The sequence below is a fragment of the Amblyraja radiata genome, chromosome 1 (assembly GCF_010909765.2).
Source record: "Amblyraja radiata isolate CabotCenter1 chromosome 1, sAmbRad1.1.pri, whole genome shotgun sequence".
Classification (NCBI taxonomy): Eukaryota; Metazoa; Chordata; class Chondrichthyes; order Rajiformes; family Rajidae; genus Amblyraja; species Amblyraja radiata.
The window spans coordinates 103356363-103369933 of record NC_045956.1 but is presented as its reverse complement, the minus strand read 5'-3'; the positions used below and the strand labels follow the sequence as shown (position 1 = coordinate 103369933).

The following is a 13571-nucleotide window of genomic DNA, read 5'->3' as shown; positions in this document are numbered from 1 at the left end:
TTATTAAATTACTCATTAAGCAGGGCTAGGTCAGCATAACGATTGATTGTCTAATTAATGATTGAATTATTTGAGGAAATAAAAGGATGATTAATGAAGATCATATGTTTGATGTAGAATTCGTGGATTTTAGATTTGATAGCTTGTATAAAAAAGCGAGAAGATCCATTTGATCCAATGGAGTGTGGCCAATTGATCTGAAATTATAGTCGGAGGCAAAAGGCAAAGTTTGATGGTGGTTTTTGCGACCTGAAAACTGGTATTAGTGGGTACCACCATTGAGTCCAAAGGAGGATGAATGCAGACTGTGGGAAGACAAAGATGGCTCATCATTTGGACAGAAAGATGATTTAAAACCGGAGAAGCATTGGGGAATATCAATAAGGCAAGTGAATCTGCAATAAATGGAAGAATATTGAGTGTTGTGGAAGAAATTGACTTTGGGATGAATGAGGCACTTTGTAACAGGACAGTTCAATACGATGGTCAAAATGCATTCCTTTGTTAGCTGAGTACTGAATACAAGAGCACGAAGGTTATTCTAGAGCAGTATGCAACACCTGATAAACAGCTTGATTACTGAGAACGGTTCTGATCACCACATTACAGAAAATGTGACTGCACTGAAGTGGGTGTGGTGAACATGTACCAGGTTTTTGTACATGACCATATTTGTGCTTAAAACTGAGGACTTGTTTTGTTTTCTTATTTGCAACCTGCATATGATTGAACAAGCCCACAATCTAGTGGGTGAACGTAATACTTAAGCATAATTACTAAGGAGTTATTTATAATTTTCTTCTGTTTTGAATTATCATAGTTAAAGGAGTGGTGGACATTTTAATTACGCCTTTTAAGTGTACAATGTATGCCTTTACCATTCACCCAAAAATTGATATTTTGAGTAAAGCATTTCATGGTAAATGGTTCTCTAAACAGGGACTGCTCTACCAGAAAATGGTGACAGTGGAATTTCTAAATCTTTTTATGTGGTGGATTTATGTTTTGGAAAATAAAAATTAATATCTCACAGGGAAATACATTTGTGAGAATAGTGTATTCATGCCTTTCTGCCAGTTGCTGTGAATGGCTGTTAAATGTGTTGGCAAATGAGCAACTCAATTAGCAGGTACACTTGTTTCACAGTTTGTACCCTAATAACATTTTGTTATCCAAGTATAAAAATTTAACCCATCCTTCACATTAAACAAAGGAAATTGCACAAAAATCACTTTCTTCGCCCCTTCCATTTGATGCTTGAATCATTATGTTGATGGAATCTACATTATGACCCATTTCATGTTGCTAGTAACTTGTATGTTCTCCCTGTGACCGCGTGGGTTTTCTCTGGATGCTTCGGTGTCCTCCCACAGATTAATTGGCTTTGGTAAAAAAACATTGTAAATTGTCCTAATGTGTAGGATAGTGTACAGGGTGATCAAAGGACCTTCGGGCCTGTTTATCTTGAAAAAAATCACTGATTTGAAGTTGCCTTTATAGCGTCTCGGTCTGAACAGGATTTGAAACTGCCTGAAAAGTGAAAGGATATTGTTTAATTAAGTGCAATACTGTCTATTGAAAGTCAATAGCTTTGTAAGAATATCCAGAATCCCAATGAATCACATGCCAGGTTTTGGTTCAAAGTTTGCAATTTGTAAATGTTGACGTGTGTGAAAAATGGAGTAACTCTCACGAGTTGAGTAGTTATTAAATCAGATTTTTTGAAATGAACAGAAAAGGGACAGTGCAATTTTATTTTCATCTATCAGTACTGATTGGTGTCATTGGAAATTCCCCTTTTTAACACAGTAATATTAAACTGGTACTGATTTTGGATGATCAGCCGTGATCATATTGAATGGCCTACTCCTGCACCTATTTTCTATGTTTCTATGTAAGCTATGATACAGCATGAAATCTAGTCCTTTCAGCTTACCTTTTTAGGACAGGTTTGGAGGGATATAGCCAAACGCAGGGAGGTGGGACTAGTATAGCAGGGACATGTTGGCCGGTGTGGGTAAGTTGGGGCAAAGGGCCTGTTTCCACTCTGTATCACTATGATTCTACCATGTTCTAGTTAGCTTCAAAATTACATTCCTCCTTGACTATCAGCATGAGGTTAGTTTTTAATAAATTGAACAAGTTGATGAATCATTGAAGCTTTGGATTCTTTTCTTGTACAAGATATTTGGGTTGGTTTCGGCTGATCTTGGTAGATGTATTTGGTGAGATGGCATTTGGTGGCTTGTGTGAATTATTGTTTGACGTTGGTTTGAAAAGTGAAAGTATTGCAGCATGAAAATGCAGAATGCTGTGGATAAAATATAGGCAAAATGTACTGCAATATTGGTAGAAGTCAAGACAAGAGTCAAGAGTGTTTTATTGTCATATGCCCCAGATAGAACAATGCAATTATTACTTGCTGCAGCACAACAGAATATGTAATCATAATAAATAATATAACAAAAACTCAGAAAAAAAATAACAATCTATAACAGTACAATAATAATAATAATAGTCTGTTGTAGTTCATAGCTTATGACGTTGTCGTGTTTAATAGCCTGATGACTGTAGGGAAGAAGCTATTCCTGAACCTGGACGTTACAGTTCTCAGGCTCCTGTACCTTCTTCCCGATGGCAGTGGTGAGATGAGTGTGTGGCCAGGATGGTGTGGGTCTTTGATGATGTTGGCTGCCTTTTTGAGGCAGCGACTACGATAGATCCCTTCGAAGGTGGGGAGCAGAGCCGGTGATGGCCTGGGTAGTGTTTCCAACTTTTTGCAGTCTTTTCCGCTCCTGGACGTTCAAGTTGCCGAACTAGGCCACGATGCAACCAGTCAGTATGCTCTCTACTGCGCACCTGTTGAAGTGCAAGAGAATCCTCTTTGACATACCGAATCTCCGTAATCTTCTCAGGAAGTAGAGGTGCTGATGTGCTTTCTTTATGATTGCATCAGTGTGCTGTGTCCAGGAAAGATCGTCGAAAATATGAACGCCCAGGAATTTGACTTTTTTTAACCTCTCCGTCATCATCCCATTGATGTAAACAGGATTGTGGGTCTTCATCCTTCCTCTTCCAGTCCACAATCAGTTCTTTGGTTTTGCTGACATTGAGAGCCAGGTTGTTATGCTGGCACCATTTGGTCAGTCGGTCGATCTCACTTCTATACTCTGACTCATCACCATCTGTAATTCGTCCCACAACGGTGGTGTCGTCGGCGAACTTGAAAATGGAGTTCGCACTGTGTCCGGCTACACAGTCATGAGTATAGAGTGAGTAGAGCAGGGGGCTGAGCGCGCAATGTTGAGGTGCTCCCGTACTGATTGTTACTGAATATGAAGTGTTTCTGCCAATTCAAACAGACTGTGGTCGAGGGTTCACCCCCCTGAAAGATCTTCAGACGTCGGCCTCTGTGACTGTGATTGTAATACCATCAGGGTGAATGGGGGCTCGGGAAGGCAGATCAGTGTTCTCCCTATCAAAGTGTGCGTAGAACGCATTGAGCTCGTCAGGGAATGATACTTCGCTGTCGTTTGAGCTGCCTCTTGATTTCGTCTTGTAGGAGGTGATGGCATTCAAGCCCTGCCACAGTTGCCGAACATCCGCGTCATCCTCCAGCTTTGAGCGGAAGTCCCTTTTGGCCTTTTTGATGGCCTTGTCAAGGTCATATCTGAACTTCTTATAGACGTCTGCGTCACCAGACCTGAATGCCCGGAATCTGGTCTTCAGCAGAATGCGGATCGCATGGTTCATCCAAGGCTTCGGGTTAGAAAACACTCTGAAGGTTTTTGTTGGAACGCAGTCCTCCACACATTTCATTATGAAGTCTGTAATGACTGTGGCGAATGAATTTAGGTCCGTTGCCAAGTCCTTGAACATTGCCCAGTCTACAGACTCCAAACCGTCCTGTAGTTGTTCCTCTGCCTCCCCAGACCAGCTCTGTACAGTCCTCGCCTCTAGGGATGCGCGCTTCATTTTCCGCCTGTATGCAGGAAGAAGTCAGATTTCCCGAAGTGAGGGTGAGAGATAGAACGACAGGCGCCCTTGATGGTCGTATAGCAGTGATCAAGGGTGTTTGATCCTCTGATGTTACAGGAGACATGTTGATGGTAGTTTGGGAGTGATTTTTTCAGGTTGGCTTTGTTGAAATCCCCGACTATGGTGGTAAATGCATCGGGGTAGGGCGTCTGGTGCTTGTTGACCACGGCGTGCAGTTCCTCCAGTGCCAGACGGACGTCTGCCTGCGGTGGGATGTAGACCGCGGTCAGGATGATGGAGGTGAATTCCCTCGGTAGGTAGAAGGGGCGGGCAGCACTTCACCGCCAGGTGAAGTGGCAGGCAGTGGCGAGTGGAGTGCCGCAAGGCTCTGTGTTGGGGCCGCAACTGTTTACCATATATTAATGATTTGGAAGAGGGATTTAGGAGCAACACTAGCAAGTTTGCGGATGACACAAAGCTGGGTGGCAGTGTGAACTGTGAAGAGGATGTTAGGAGGTTGCAGGGTGACCTGGACAGGTTGAGTGAGTGGGCAGATGCATGGCAGATGTAGTATAATATAGATAAATGTGAGGTTATCCACTTTGGCGGCAAAAATAAGGGGGCAGATTATTATCTCAATGTGGTTAGGATAGGTAAGGGGGAGGTACAGCGAGACCTGGGTGTCCTTGTACACCGGTCACTGAAAGTTGGCGTGCAGGTACAGCAGGCAGTGAAGAAAGCTAATGGAATGTTGACCTTCATAACAAGAGGATTTCAGTATAGGAGTAAAGAGGTTCTTCTGCAGTTGTATAGGGCTCTGGTAAGGCCACATCTGGAGTATTGTGTACAATTTTGGTCTCCTAATTTGAGGAAGGACATCCTTGTGATTGAGGCAGTGCAGCGTAGGTTCACGAGATAGATCCCTGGAATGATGGGACTGTCATATGAGGAAAGATTGAAAATACTAGGTATTTTCACTGGTATATTCAATTGTATTCACTGGAGTTTAAACGAATGAGAGGGAATCTTATAGAAACTGATAAAAGGACTGGAGAAGCTAGATGCAGGAAAAATTTTCCCAATGTTGGGAGAGTCCAGAACCAGGGGCCATAGTCTTAGAATAAAGGGGAGACCATTTAAGACTGAGGTGAGAAAAAACTTTTTCACCCAGAGAGTTGTGGATTTGTGGAATTCCCTGTCACAGACGGCAGTGGAGGCCAAATCACAGGATGGATTTAAGAGAGAGTTAGATAGAGCTCTAGGGGCTAGTGGAATCAACGGATAGTAGACTATTATCTGAATGGTGGCCGATTAGGAGATGCAACGAGACCTGGGTGTCATGGTACACCAGTCATTGAAAGTAGGCATGCAGGTGCAGCAGGCAGTGGAGAAAGCGAATGGTATGTTAGCATTCATAGCAAAAGGATTTGAGTATAGGAGCAGGGAGGTTCTACTGCAATTGTACAGGGTCTTGGTGAGACCACACCTGGAGTATTGCGTACAGCTTTGGTCTCCTAATGTGAGGAAAGACATTCTTGCCATAGAGGCAGTACAGAGAAGGTTCACCAGACTGATTCCTGGGATGTCAGGACTTTCATATGAAGAAAGACTGGATAGACTCGGCTTGTACTCGCTAGAATTTAGAAGATTGAGGGGGGATCTTATAGAAACTTACAAAATTCTTAAGTGGTTGGACAGGCTAGATGCAGGAAGATTGTTCCCGATGTTGGGGAAGTCCAGCACAAGGGGTCACAGTTTAAGGATAAGGGGGAAATCTTTTAGGACCGAGATGAGAAAAACATTTTTCACACAGAGAGTGAATCTCTGGAATTCTCTGCCACAGAAGGTAGTTGAGGCCAGTTCATTGGCTATATTTAAGAGGGAGTTAGATGTGGCCCTTGTAGCTAAAGGTATCAGGGGGTATGGAGAGAAGGCAGGTACAGGATACTGAGTTGGATGATCAGCCATGATCATATTGAATGGCGGTGCAGGCTCGAAGGGCCGAATGGCCTACCTCTGCATCTATTTTCTATATTTCTATGATATGGGGAGAAGGCAGGCATGGGTTATTGATTTGGGACGATCAGCCATGATCACAATGAATGTCGGTGCAGGCTCGAAAGGCCGAATGGCCTCCTCCTGCACCTATTTTCTATGTTTCTAGGTGTTCCAGGTGCGGAGTGCAGGAGTTAGACAGAACTACCACATTGGAGCAGTCTTTCCTATAACATGATCTTGGTCAACCACAGCCACAGAAGCCGTCGTTGGATGAAGGAATTTGAGCTGCAGGTTTTGGAACTTGAGAACAGTTGTCCATCCACAAGGCTGCATTATCTGTGGAGAGAAGGACAGGATATTTGTGGAGGCAGTTACTCTGAATTTGTGCCTACTAGACGAAGAGTGGACATCGCCGAGGACATCATGTTCTTCAACCTGTACACACGATGAGGGAAGAGGGCTTCCCTGGGGAATGCTGCCAAAAGTAAAGTTTTATGGGAGGCACAGCTGTATAGGGTGGCAAGTGGTCAAGTGAGCAATAGTGGTAGGGGATCCTACAGTGGGGGCAAACTGATAGCTTTTCTGCAGTTGCTGATGATATTTCAATATGGTATTCAATATGGTATTACTACCTAGTGCTTGGTCAAGGATATTGCCAAGTCATTGTAGAAAATTCCGGAAAGCATTGGGATGAGCAGTCAGTTTATGAGCAATATCTGGACCAGTGACATGGGTAGAAAAAGTGGTTTCTAATGGATTTAAAGAGCAAGATGTTAAACACAGTAAACTCATCCATGGTGAGGATGGTTTCCCAATTAGATTGTTGAACAAGGATCAGCTGGAAAGTTGGATGGAATCTAACCCAGACAAATGTGAGGTTATGCATGTTGGGTCATCTAATACTGGCAGGAAACGGGGACCTTCGAAACATTGATGTACAGAGGGTTCTTGGGGTGGAAGTATATTTTCCCAGGAAATTATAACACAGGTGAAAGGATAGCTAAGATGATATTTTGTTGTGTAGGAAGGAACTGCAGATGCTAGTTTACACCAAAGGTAGACACAAAATGCTGGAGTAACTCGACAGGACAGGCATCATCTTTGGAGAGAAGGAATGTTTGACGTTTCGGTTCGAGACCCTTCTTCAGACGGATCAGTTTGCTGGTTGACGAGGAGGGTTGGGTCGAAGGGCCAGTTTCCACCTGACCTGATCGGTGCTGTATGACTCTGACTCTCTGACCCCGGTGCTATGTTCCAGTGAGTATAGAAATAGGATTGTGTATCAATCATATCATCACCAATCCACCAATCCCCTATATATTCAAGGTACACAAAATTGCTGGGGAAACTCAGCGGGTGCAGCAGCATCTATGGAGCGAAGGAAATAGGCGACGTTTCGGGCCGAAACCCTTCTTCAGACTGATGGGGGGTGGGGGGGGGGGAGAAAGAAGGAAAAGGGGAGGAGGAGGAGGAGCCCGAGGGCGGGCGGATGGGAGGGTGGGAGGAGACAGCTAGAGGGTTAAGGAAGGGGAGGAGACAGCAAGGGCTAGCAAAATTGGGAGAATTCAATGTTAATGCCATAAGGACGCAAGGTCCCCAGACGGAATATGAGGTGCTCTATATATTCATATGTCTTGGACACTTGGACAGATACATGGATAGGAAAGGGTTATTGGGATATGGGCTAAATGGGACTAGCTTAGATGGAGCATCTTGCTCAGCATGGAGTTGAGCTGAAGGGCCTGCTCTGTGCTGTCTGACTATAAGGCATCGTGTAGCAACTCCAACAATGCCATTTAGCAATTTTATGCCCTTTATTCATTTTACTCTGGCTATATCCTGCTGAGTATTGAAGGAATTGATATCTTCCACTATAAATTATACTCATTATAAATGTACTTACAAATGTGCACATCTCTCCTCCATGGACTATAGACTGCTCTTTCAGTACAGATGATGAAGGATCCTTCAAATCCTATCATCCTTTTTCAGTGATGTGATTGTTTCTTTAACTCTCTGACCCCGGTGCTATGTTCCAGTGAGTATAGAAATAGGATTGTGTAGCTGAATGTGTGATTTAGAAGATGGTGCTGGAGGGAGGAATTTTAGATTGTTTGAACATTGGTACTTATTCTTGAGAAAATGGGACATGAACAGGGCAGCTGGGTTGTACCTCAGTAGGTGTGAAATCCCTGTTCTTTCAGGCAAGGGCTGTTAACATAGAACAGTACAACACAGGCACAGGCATTTCTGTCTACAATGTCTGTGCCAAACATGATGCCTACTTATATAATCCTTTCTGTCTGCGCATGTTTCTATCCCACCAATCCCCTATTTATTCAAGGTACACAAAATTGCTGGGGAAACTCAGCGGGTGCAGCAGCATCTATGGAGCGAAGGAAATAGGCGACGTTTCGGGCCGAAACCCTTCTTCAGACTGATGGGGGGTGGGGGGGGGGGAGAAAGAAGGAAAAGGAGAGGAGGAGGAGGAGCCCGAGGGCGGGCGGATGGGAGGGTGGGAGGAGACAGCTAGAGGGTTAAGGAAGGGGAGGAGACAGCAAGGGCTAGCAAAATTGGGAGAATTCAATGTTAATGCCATAAGGACGCAAGGTCCCCAGACGGAATATGAGGTGCTCTATATATTCATATGTCTATGTAAAAGCCTCTTAAACGTTGCTATCATGTCTGCCTCCGCCACTACCCCTTGCTACACATTTCAGGGGTGGTGGTGGAAGCAGATGCGATAGCAGTGTTTGTAGTTGAGGTAGATTTAAATTAGCTCGGTTGAAGTGGGGGAAATGTCAAACGTTCAGCATGTATTCAGAAGGGAGAAGAAATGACAGTGAATTTATGAGGTTGAAAAGCAGAAGAAAATATGTAAAATAGTCGAAACTGTAGTCTGCTTGATGTTGTGTACATCGATTTATTGAACAAGGCTGATTTGACAGCACTGAAAATATGATGGCTGTTACAGAAAACTAGCATTTAATGTTTCTACTTAAGAGCTTTCAGACAAGATAATGAGGATTTCTTTTCAAAAAGAGGGGTGATGACAATATTGGTTAAAGAAACAATCACATCACTGAAAAAGGATGATAGGATTTGAAGGATCCTTCATCATCTGTACTGAAAGAGCAGTCTATAGTCCATGGAGGAGAGATGTGCACATTTGTAAGTACATTTATAATGAGTATAATTTATAGTGGAAGATATCAATTCCTTCAATACTCAGCAGGATATAGCCAGAGTAAAATGAATAAAGGGCATAAAATTGCTAAATGGCATTGTTGGAGTTGCTACGCGATGCCTTATAGTCAGACAGCACAGAGCAGGCCCTTCAGCTCAACTCCATGCTGAGCAAGATGCTCCATCTAAGCTAGTCCCATTTAGCCCACATCCCAATAACCCTTTCCTATCCATGTATCTGTCCAAGTGTCTTTTAAATGTTATTGTGCCTGCTGCAAATACCTCTTCTGGCAGCTCATTCCATATACCCACAACCCTCTGAGTGAAAAAGTTGCCCCTCGGGTTTCCTATTAAATATTTCCCCGCTCATCTTAAATCTATGACCTCTGGATTTTGATTCTCCTAACCTGGCAAAAGACTGTACATTCACTCTATCAATTCCTCTCATGATTTTGTACACCTCTATAAGATCACACCTTGGTCTCCTGCATCTAGGGAATAAACCCCTAGCTTACCCAATTTAGTTAGTTTCGTTTTTTTAGTTAGTTTAGTTCATTGTCACGTGTGGTGAAAAGCTTTCTCCTGTAGCTCAGGCCCACGAGTCCTGGCAACCACCTTGAGAATCTCTCTTCACTCTTTCCAGCTTAATGACATCCTATATCAGCACTACCCTATCTCCCTTTGATGCCACTTTCAGGAAAATATATAAATGTATTCATAGATTCCCCTGCTCTACAACACTCCCCAGGGCCCTACCATTTACGGTGAAGGTCCTGACCTGGTTTGATTTCCCAAAATGCAACACTTATCTGCATTAAACTCCATAAGTCATCCCACGTGACCAGCTAATCAAGATTCTGCTGGAAGGATGGTTGGGATGTTGAGCATCTTGTTTTTCGATCATCAAGAAGCTGGGCAAATGCGACGGGTACCAGCAGGAGGCACCTTTTGTGGAAATGGTTGTGGAAAAGGTTAATGATTAACTAGGAATAATCTAAATTCTAAATTAGATTCTAATTAGGATAGGGTTAAACTAGCTTGACTGACCAGTAGAAGTTGACAAGTTAAAAATAAATTGCATTTGGGGCTGGAGGAGGCATTTAAAGAAGAGGTTCCAAAGGTTCAGGATAAGCATGTCCCCATAAAGGTAAAGGTTGGGGTGATACATCCAGAGATTTACCCTTAAGGGCCTGTCCCACTTACGCGACTGCTGGCACCGGTCATAGTCACAGACGGTCGCCGAAAATTTTCAACATGTTGAAAATCCAGCGGCCACCAGAAAAAGGTACGACTTTGGGCGACTACTCACGACCATACAGGCGCCACCCCCGCGTTTAAAAATTAAAACATTTGTGCAAAGAATCCATAAATTCAAAGGTTACTACCTTAGACCTTCACAGCTGTTCCTTGAATTGGAACCTGTGATTTGTTTTTTCTCTTCAAGCCAGCTCCCTTTCATAAATTGGTAGGCAATCTCCACAACTTTGCCTTTCCTCATTGGATTCCATGAAGGATTCCATTTTCGGGGTACTTGTAGCAAAATACTGCAGTTACTTTGGGAAATGATGACTGTGAATATCCAGGTTTTTGTTGACTATAAAACATCTTGACCCCAAGCTTAAACTAATTCTTAATGCTTGTAACCGTTTCTCTTTGAGCCATGCTACTGTCATTAAAGTACGGGCATCTATGTACCCTCAACCATTCCGAGTATATCTTGTACACTTTAATGAGAGTGGCTTCTTCTCCCAGTATGGAAATTGAACTTTTCCCATTGTAAAAAGTGGCATGTAATTGCAGATGAAGGTACTTTGGTATCACTGAGGAAAGACACACCCCATGAATACAAGGTCCTTGGTTTGCACAGCAGGAGATCAGTTTTATGTATTGCTGGAAGAGTTAATAAATCTGTTGGGGAAAATGAAGTAACCTTTATGATCAATTTTCAAATACATCACTGTGAAGAGAATAGCATCTGCTTTGACTGAAATAAATGATTCAATTTGGGTGTATTATTGGTACATTTGATAAAGACATCGTTGAGTTGAATAATGTGCAACTTGTAATCCTATGGCTGTTGATTGCCATCCTATGGCCTGTAATTTTGCCTGTCATGAAACTTGTTATACTTTAATTTCATTTTTTTAATTGCTAGTTAAGGATAGTTTAAGACTGAGCAAAAAAAAGGCATGTAATAGTTCAACTTGCTGCCAGAGAGCAACATGAAACAGTGCTAGATTTCGCTTGCCATAAAAGTGTTTATGCACCTCCCAGTTCTCTCCCCACCTCCCCTTCCCACTCCTAACATCTTGACGTTGAACTTACATCATCCTCAAACTCAAATTTGACAGGATTTAATTGCTTTAACTTCCCACAACAGTTGCTCTTTATTGGGACTCAAATCAACACCAGACAACTAAATAAAAGGTTGCTAATGCTGATGTGGTTAAAGGCTTGAAATTAGTTGAAACGTAAATGTTGCTATTTTATGATAAGAATTTATGAAGATAATCTAAAGATGAAAAATATTTATTCCTTGCAGAAAAGACACAGCGCAGACAGTGGAGTGAACAAGAAAAAGGCACAAGGTAGGAACCGTGGTTTTAAGTGTCTTGGATTACATGAAGAATCAGGAAAGTCGTAAATGTAGCCATCTTTTGCAACACAAAGGTTTTTGAAAGCTAACAATGATCCTCAATAATTGGCCCATAAATATTAACATAAATAAAATGTAGATTCCAATCACTTAAAATGCATGGCAAAATATCGGTGACACAATACTCTGCTAACGTTTTAAATGCCCCACAGCCTGTCTGCCTGGAAGCATCGTCCGAATTGTGCAATGACTTCCTGCACTTCTTTATCAATAAGGTTGTTTCTATAAGGGCTCTCATCTCAGCTCCTGCCTCTGATCCCTCTGTTCCGGCCCCATGCCTGGTGGCATTCGATAAGTTTGTGCCTCTGACATTATCGGGTCTAGAGGATGTGGTTAGCCATATTTAGCCGTCGGGTTCCCCTTGTGATGCTGTCCCTCCTCTTCTTTTTAAAGAGGTTTTCCCGAGTATAGGGCAGTCGGTTCTCGCCATCATAAACAGTAGCTTGTGTTTTGGGGTTGTCCCCGTAAATTTTAAACATGCAGTAGTGCAACCACTACTTAAGAAACCCGGCCTGGACCAAACTGTTCTGGTCAATTTTAGGCCGATCTCCAAGTTGCCATTTATCTCTAAAATCATGGAGAAAGTAGTTTATGCTCAGCTGAAACTCTTCCTGGATGAGCACAATTTTCAGGAGGTTTTCCAGTCTGGATTCAAAGCTATGCATAGCACAGAGTCGGCTATGCTAAGGGTTTTTAACGACATCCTCCTGGCAAACGACTCCGGTAATTATGTGGTTCTTGTCTTGCTGGACCTATCTGCCGCCTTCGATACAGTGGACCATGGAATTTTAATTTCCCGATTACAGCGCCAAGTGGGCATTTGTGGCAGTGCCCTGGGATGGTTCAGGTCCTATCTGGCAGACAGAACCATGCGTGTAAGCCTTGCTGGCTTTGAATCCTCCTCCACTCCCTTGGCATATGGGGTTCCACAGGGCTCAATTTTAGGGCCCCTGCTCTTCTCTCTATACCTACTTCCTCTGGGCTCAATTTTAAGAAGGCATGGCATCTCCTTTCACTTTTACGCAGATGATAGCCAGTTATATATGCCACTCAGGAAAGAAGACGACTATTCTCTAAAATCACTTCTGTCTTGTCTTGAGGACATTAAGTCCTGGATGGCCTTAAACTTTCTGGGACTTAATGAAAAAAAGACAGAGGTGATTTTGTTTGGCCCCAATGGCTGCCGTGAACCTCCCTTTGTTGACTTGGGTCCACTGGCATTGTCCGTAAAGCCAACAGTTTTAAACCTGGGTTTTAGGATGGACGGTGATTTTAAACTAGATAAAACAAATAGGCGCGGTGGTTAAGTCCAGCTTCTTTCACCTAAGGAAGCTGGCAAAGGTGAAGCCCATCCTCGAGCGGCAGCATTTTGAAACAGTAATCCATGCCTTTATTACATCTAGGCTGGATTACTGTAACACACTCTACTCTGGAGTCGCACGAGCTTCATTGGCTCGTCTCCAGCTGGTTCAAAATGCTGCCGCTCGCCTTTTGACCGGAACTCGAAAGAGGGAGCACATTACGCCAATTTTGGCCTCCCTTCACTGGCTCCCAGTGCACTTTCGAGTTCATTTTAAAATTCTTTTATTTGTTTTCAAATCGTTGAATGGGTTCGCCCCGCCTTACCTCTCTGAGCTGCTCCACCTATATGCTCCTGCCCGGTGCGCAGGTCAGCTGATCAGCTGCTCCTTGAGGTACCACGGTCTAAGCGGAAGCTCAGAGGGGATAGAGCCTTTTCTGTTGCTGCTCCGGC

At 43.2% G+C, this 13571-nt stretch overlaps 1 protein-coding gene across 4 annotated transcripts in view; it reads left to right on the top strand.

Moving 5' to 3' along the window:
• The window catches only part of atp8a1 (ATPase phospholipid transporting 8A1), a 330023-nt gene that overhangs the window by 81880 nt on the left and 234572 nt on the right, over positions 1-13571 (top strand). For all 4 annotated transcript variants that reach the window (XM_033027892.1, XM_033027903.1, XM_033027886.1 and 1 more), the window contains exon 5: positions 11705-11750. Coding sequence is in view for 2 of the 4 variants with exons in the window: in XM_033027886.1 (XP_032883777.1) it covers positions 11705-11750 (46 nt within the window). In the remaining 2 variants the exon portion in view is untranslated. The remainder of the gene's footprint in view (positions 1-11704; positions 11751-13571) is intronic.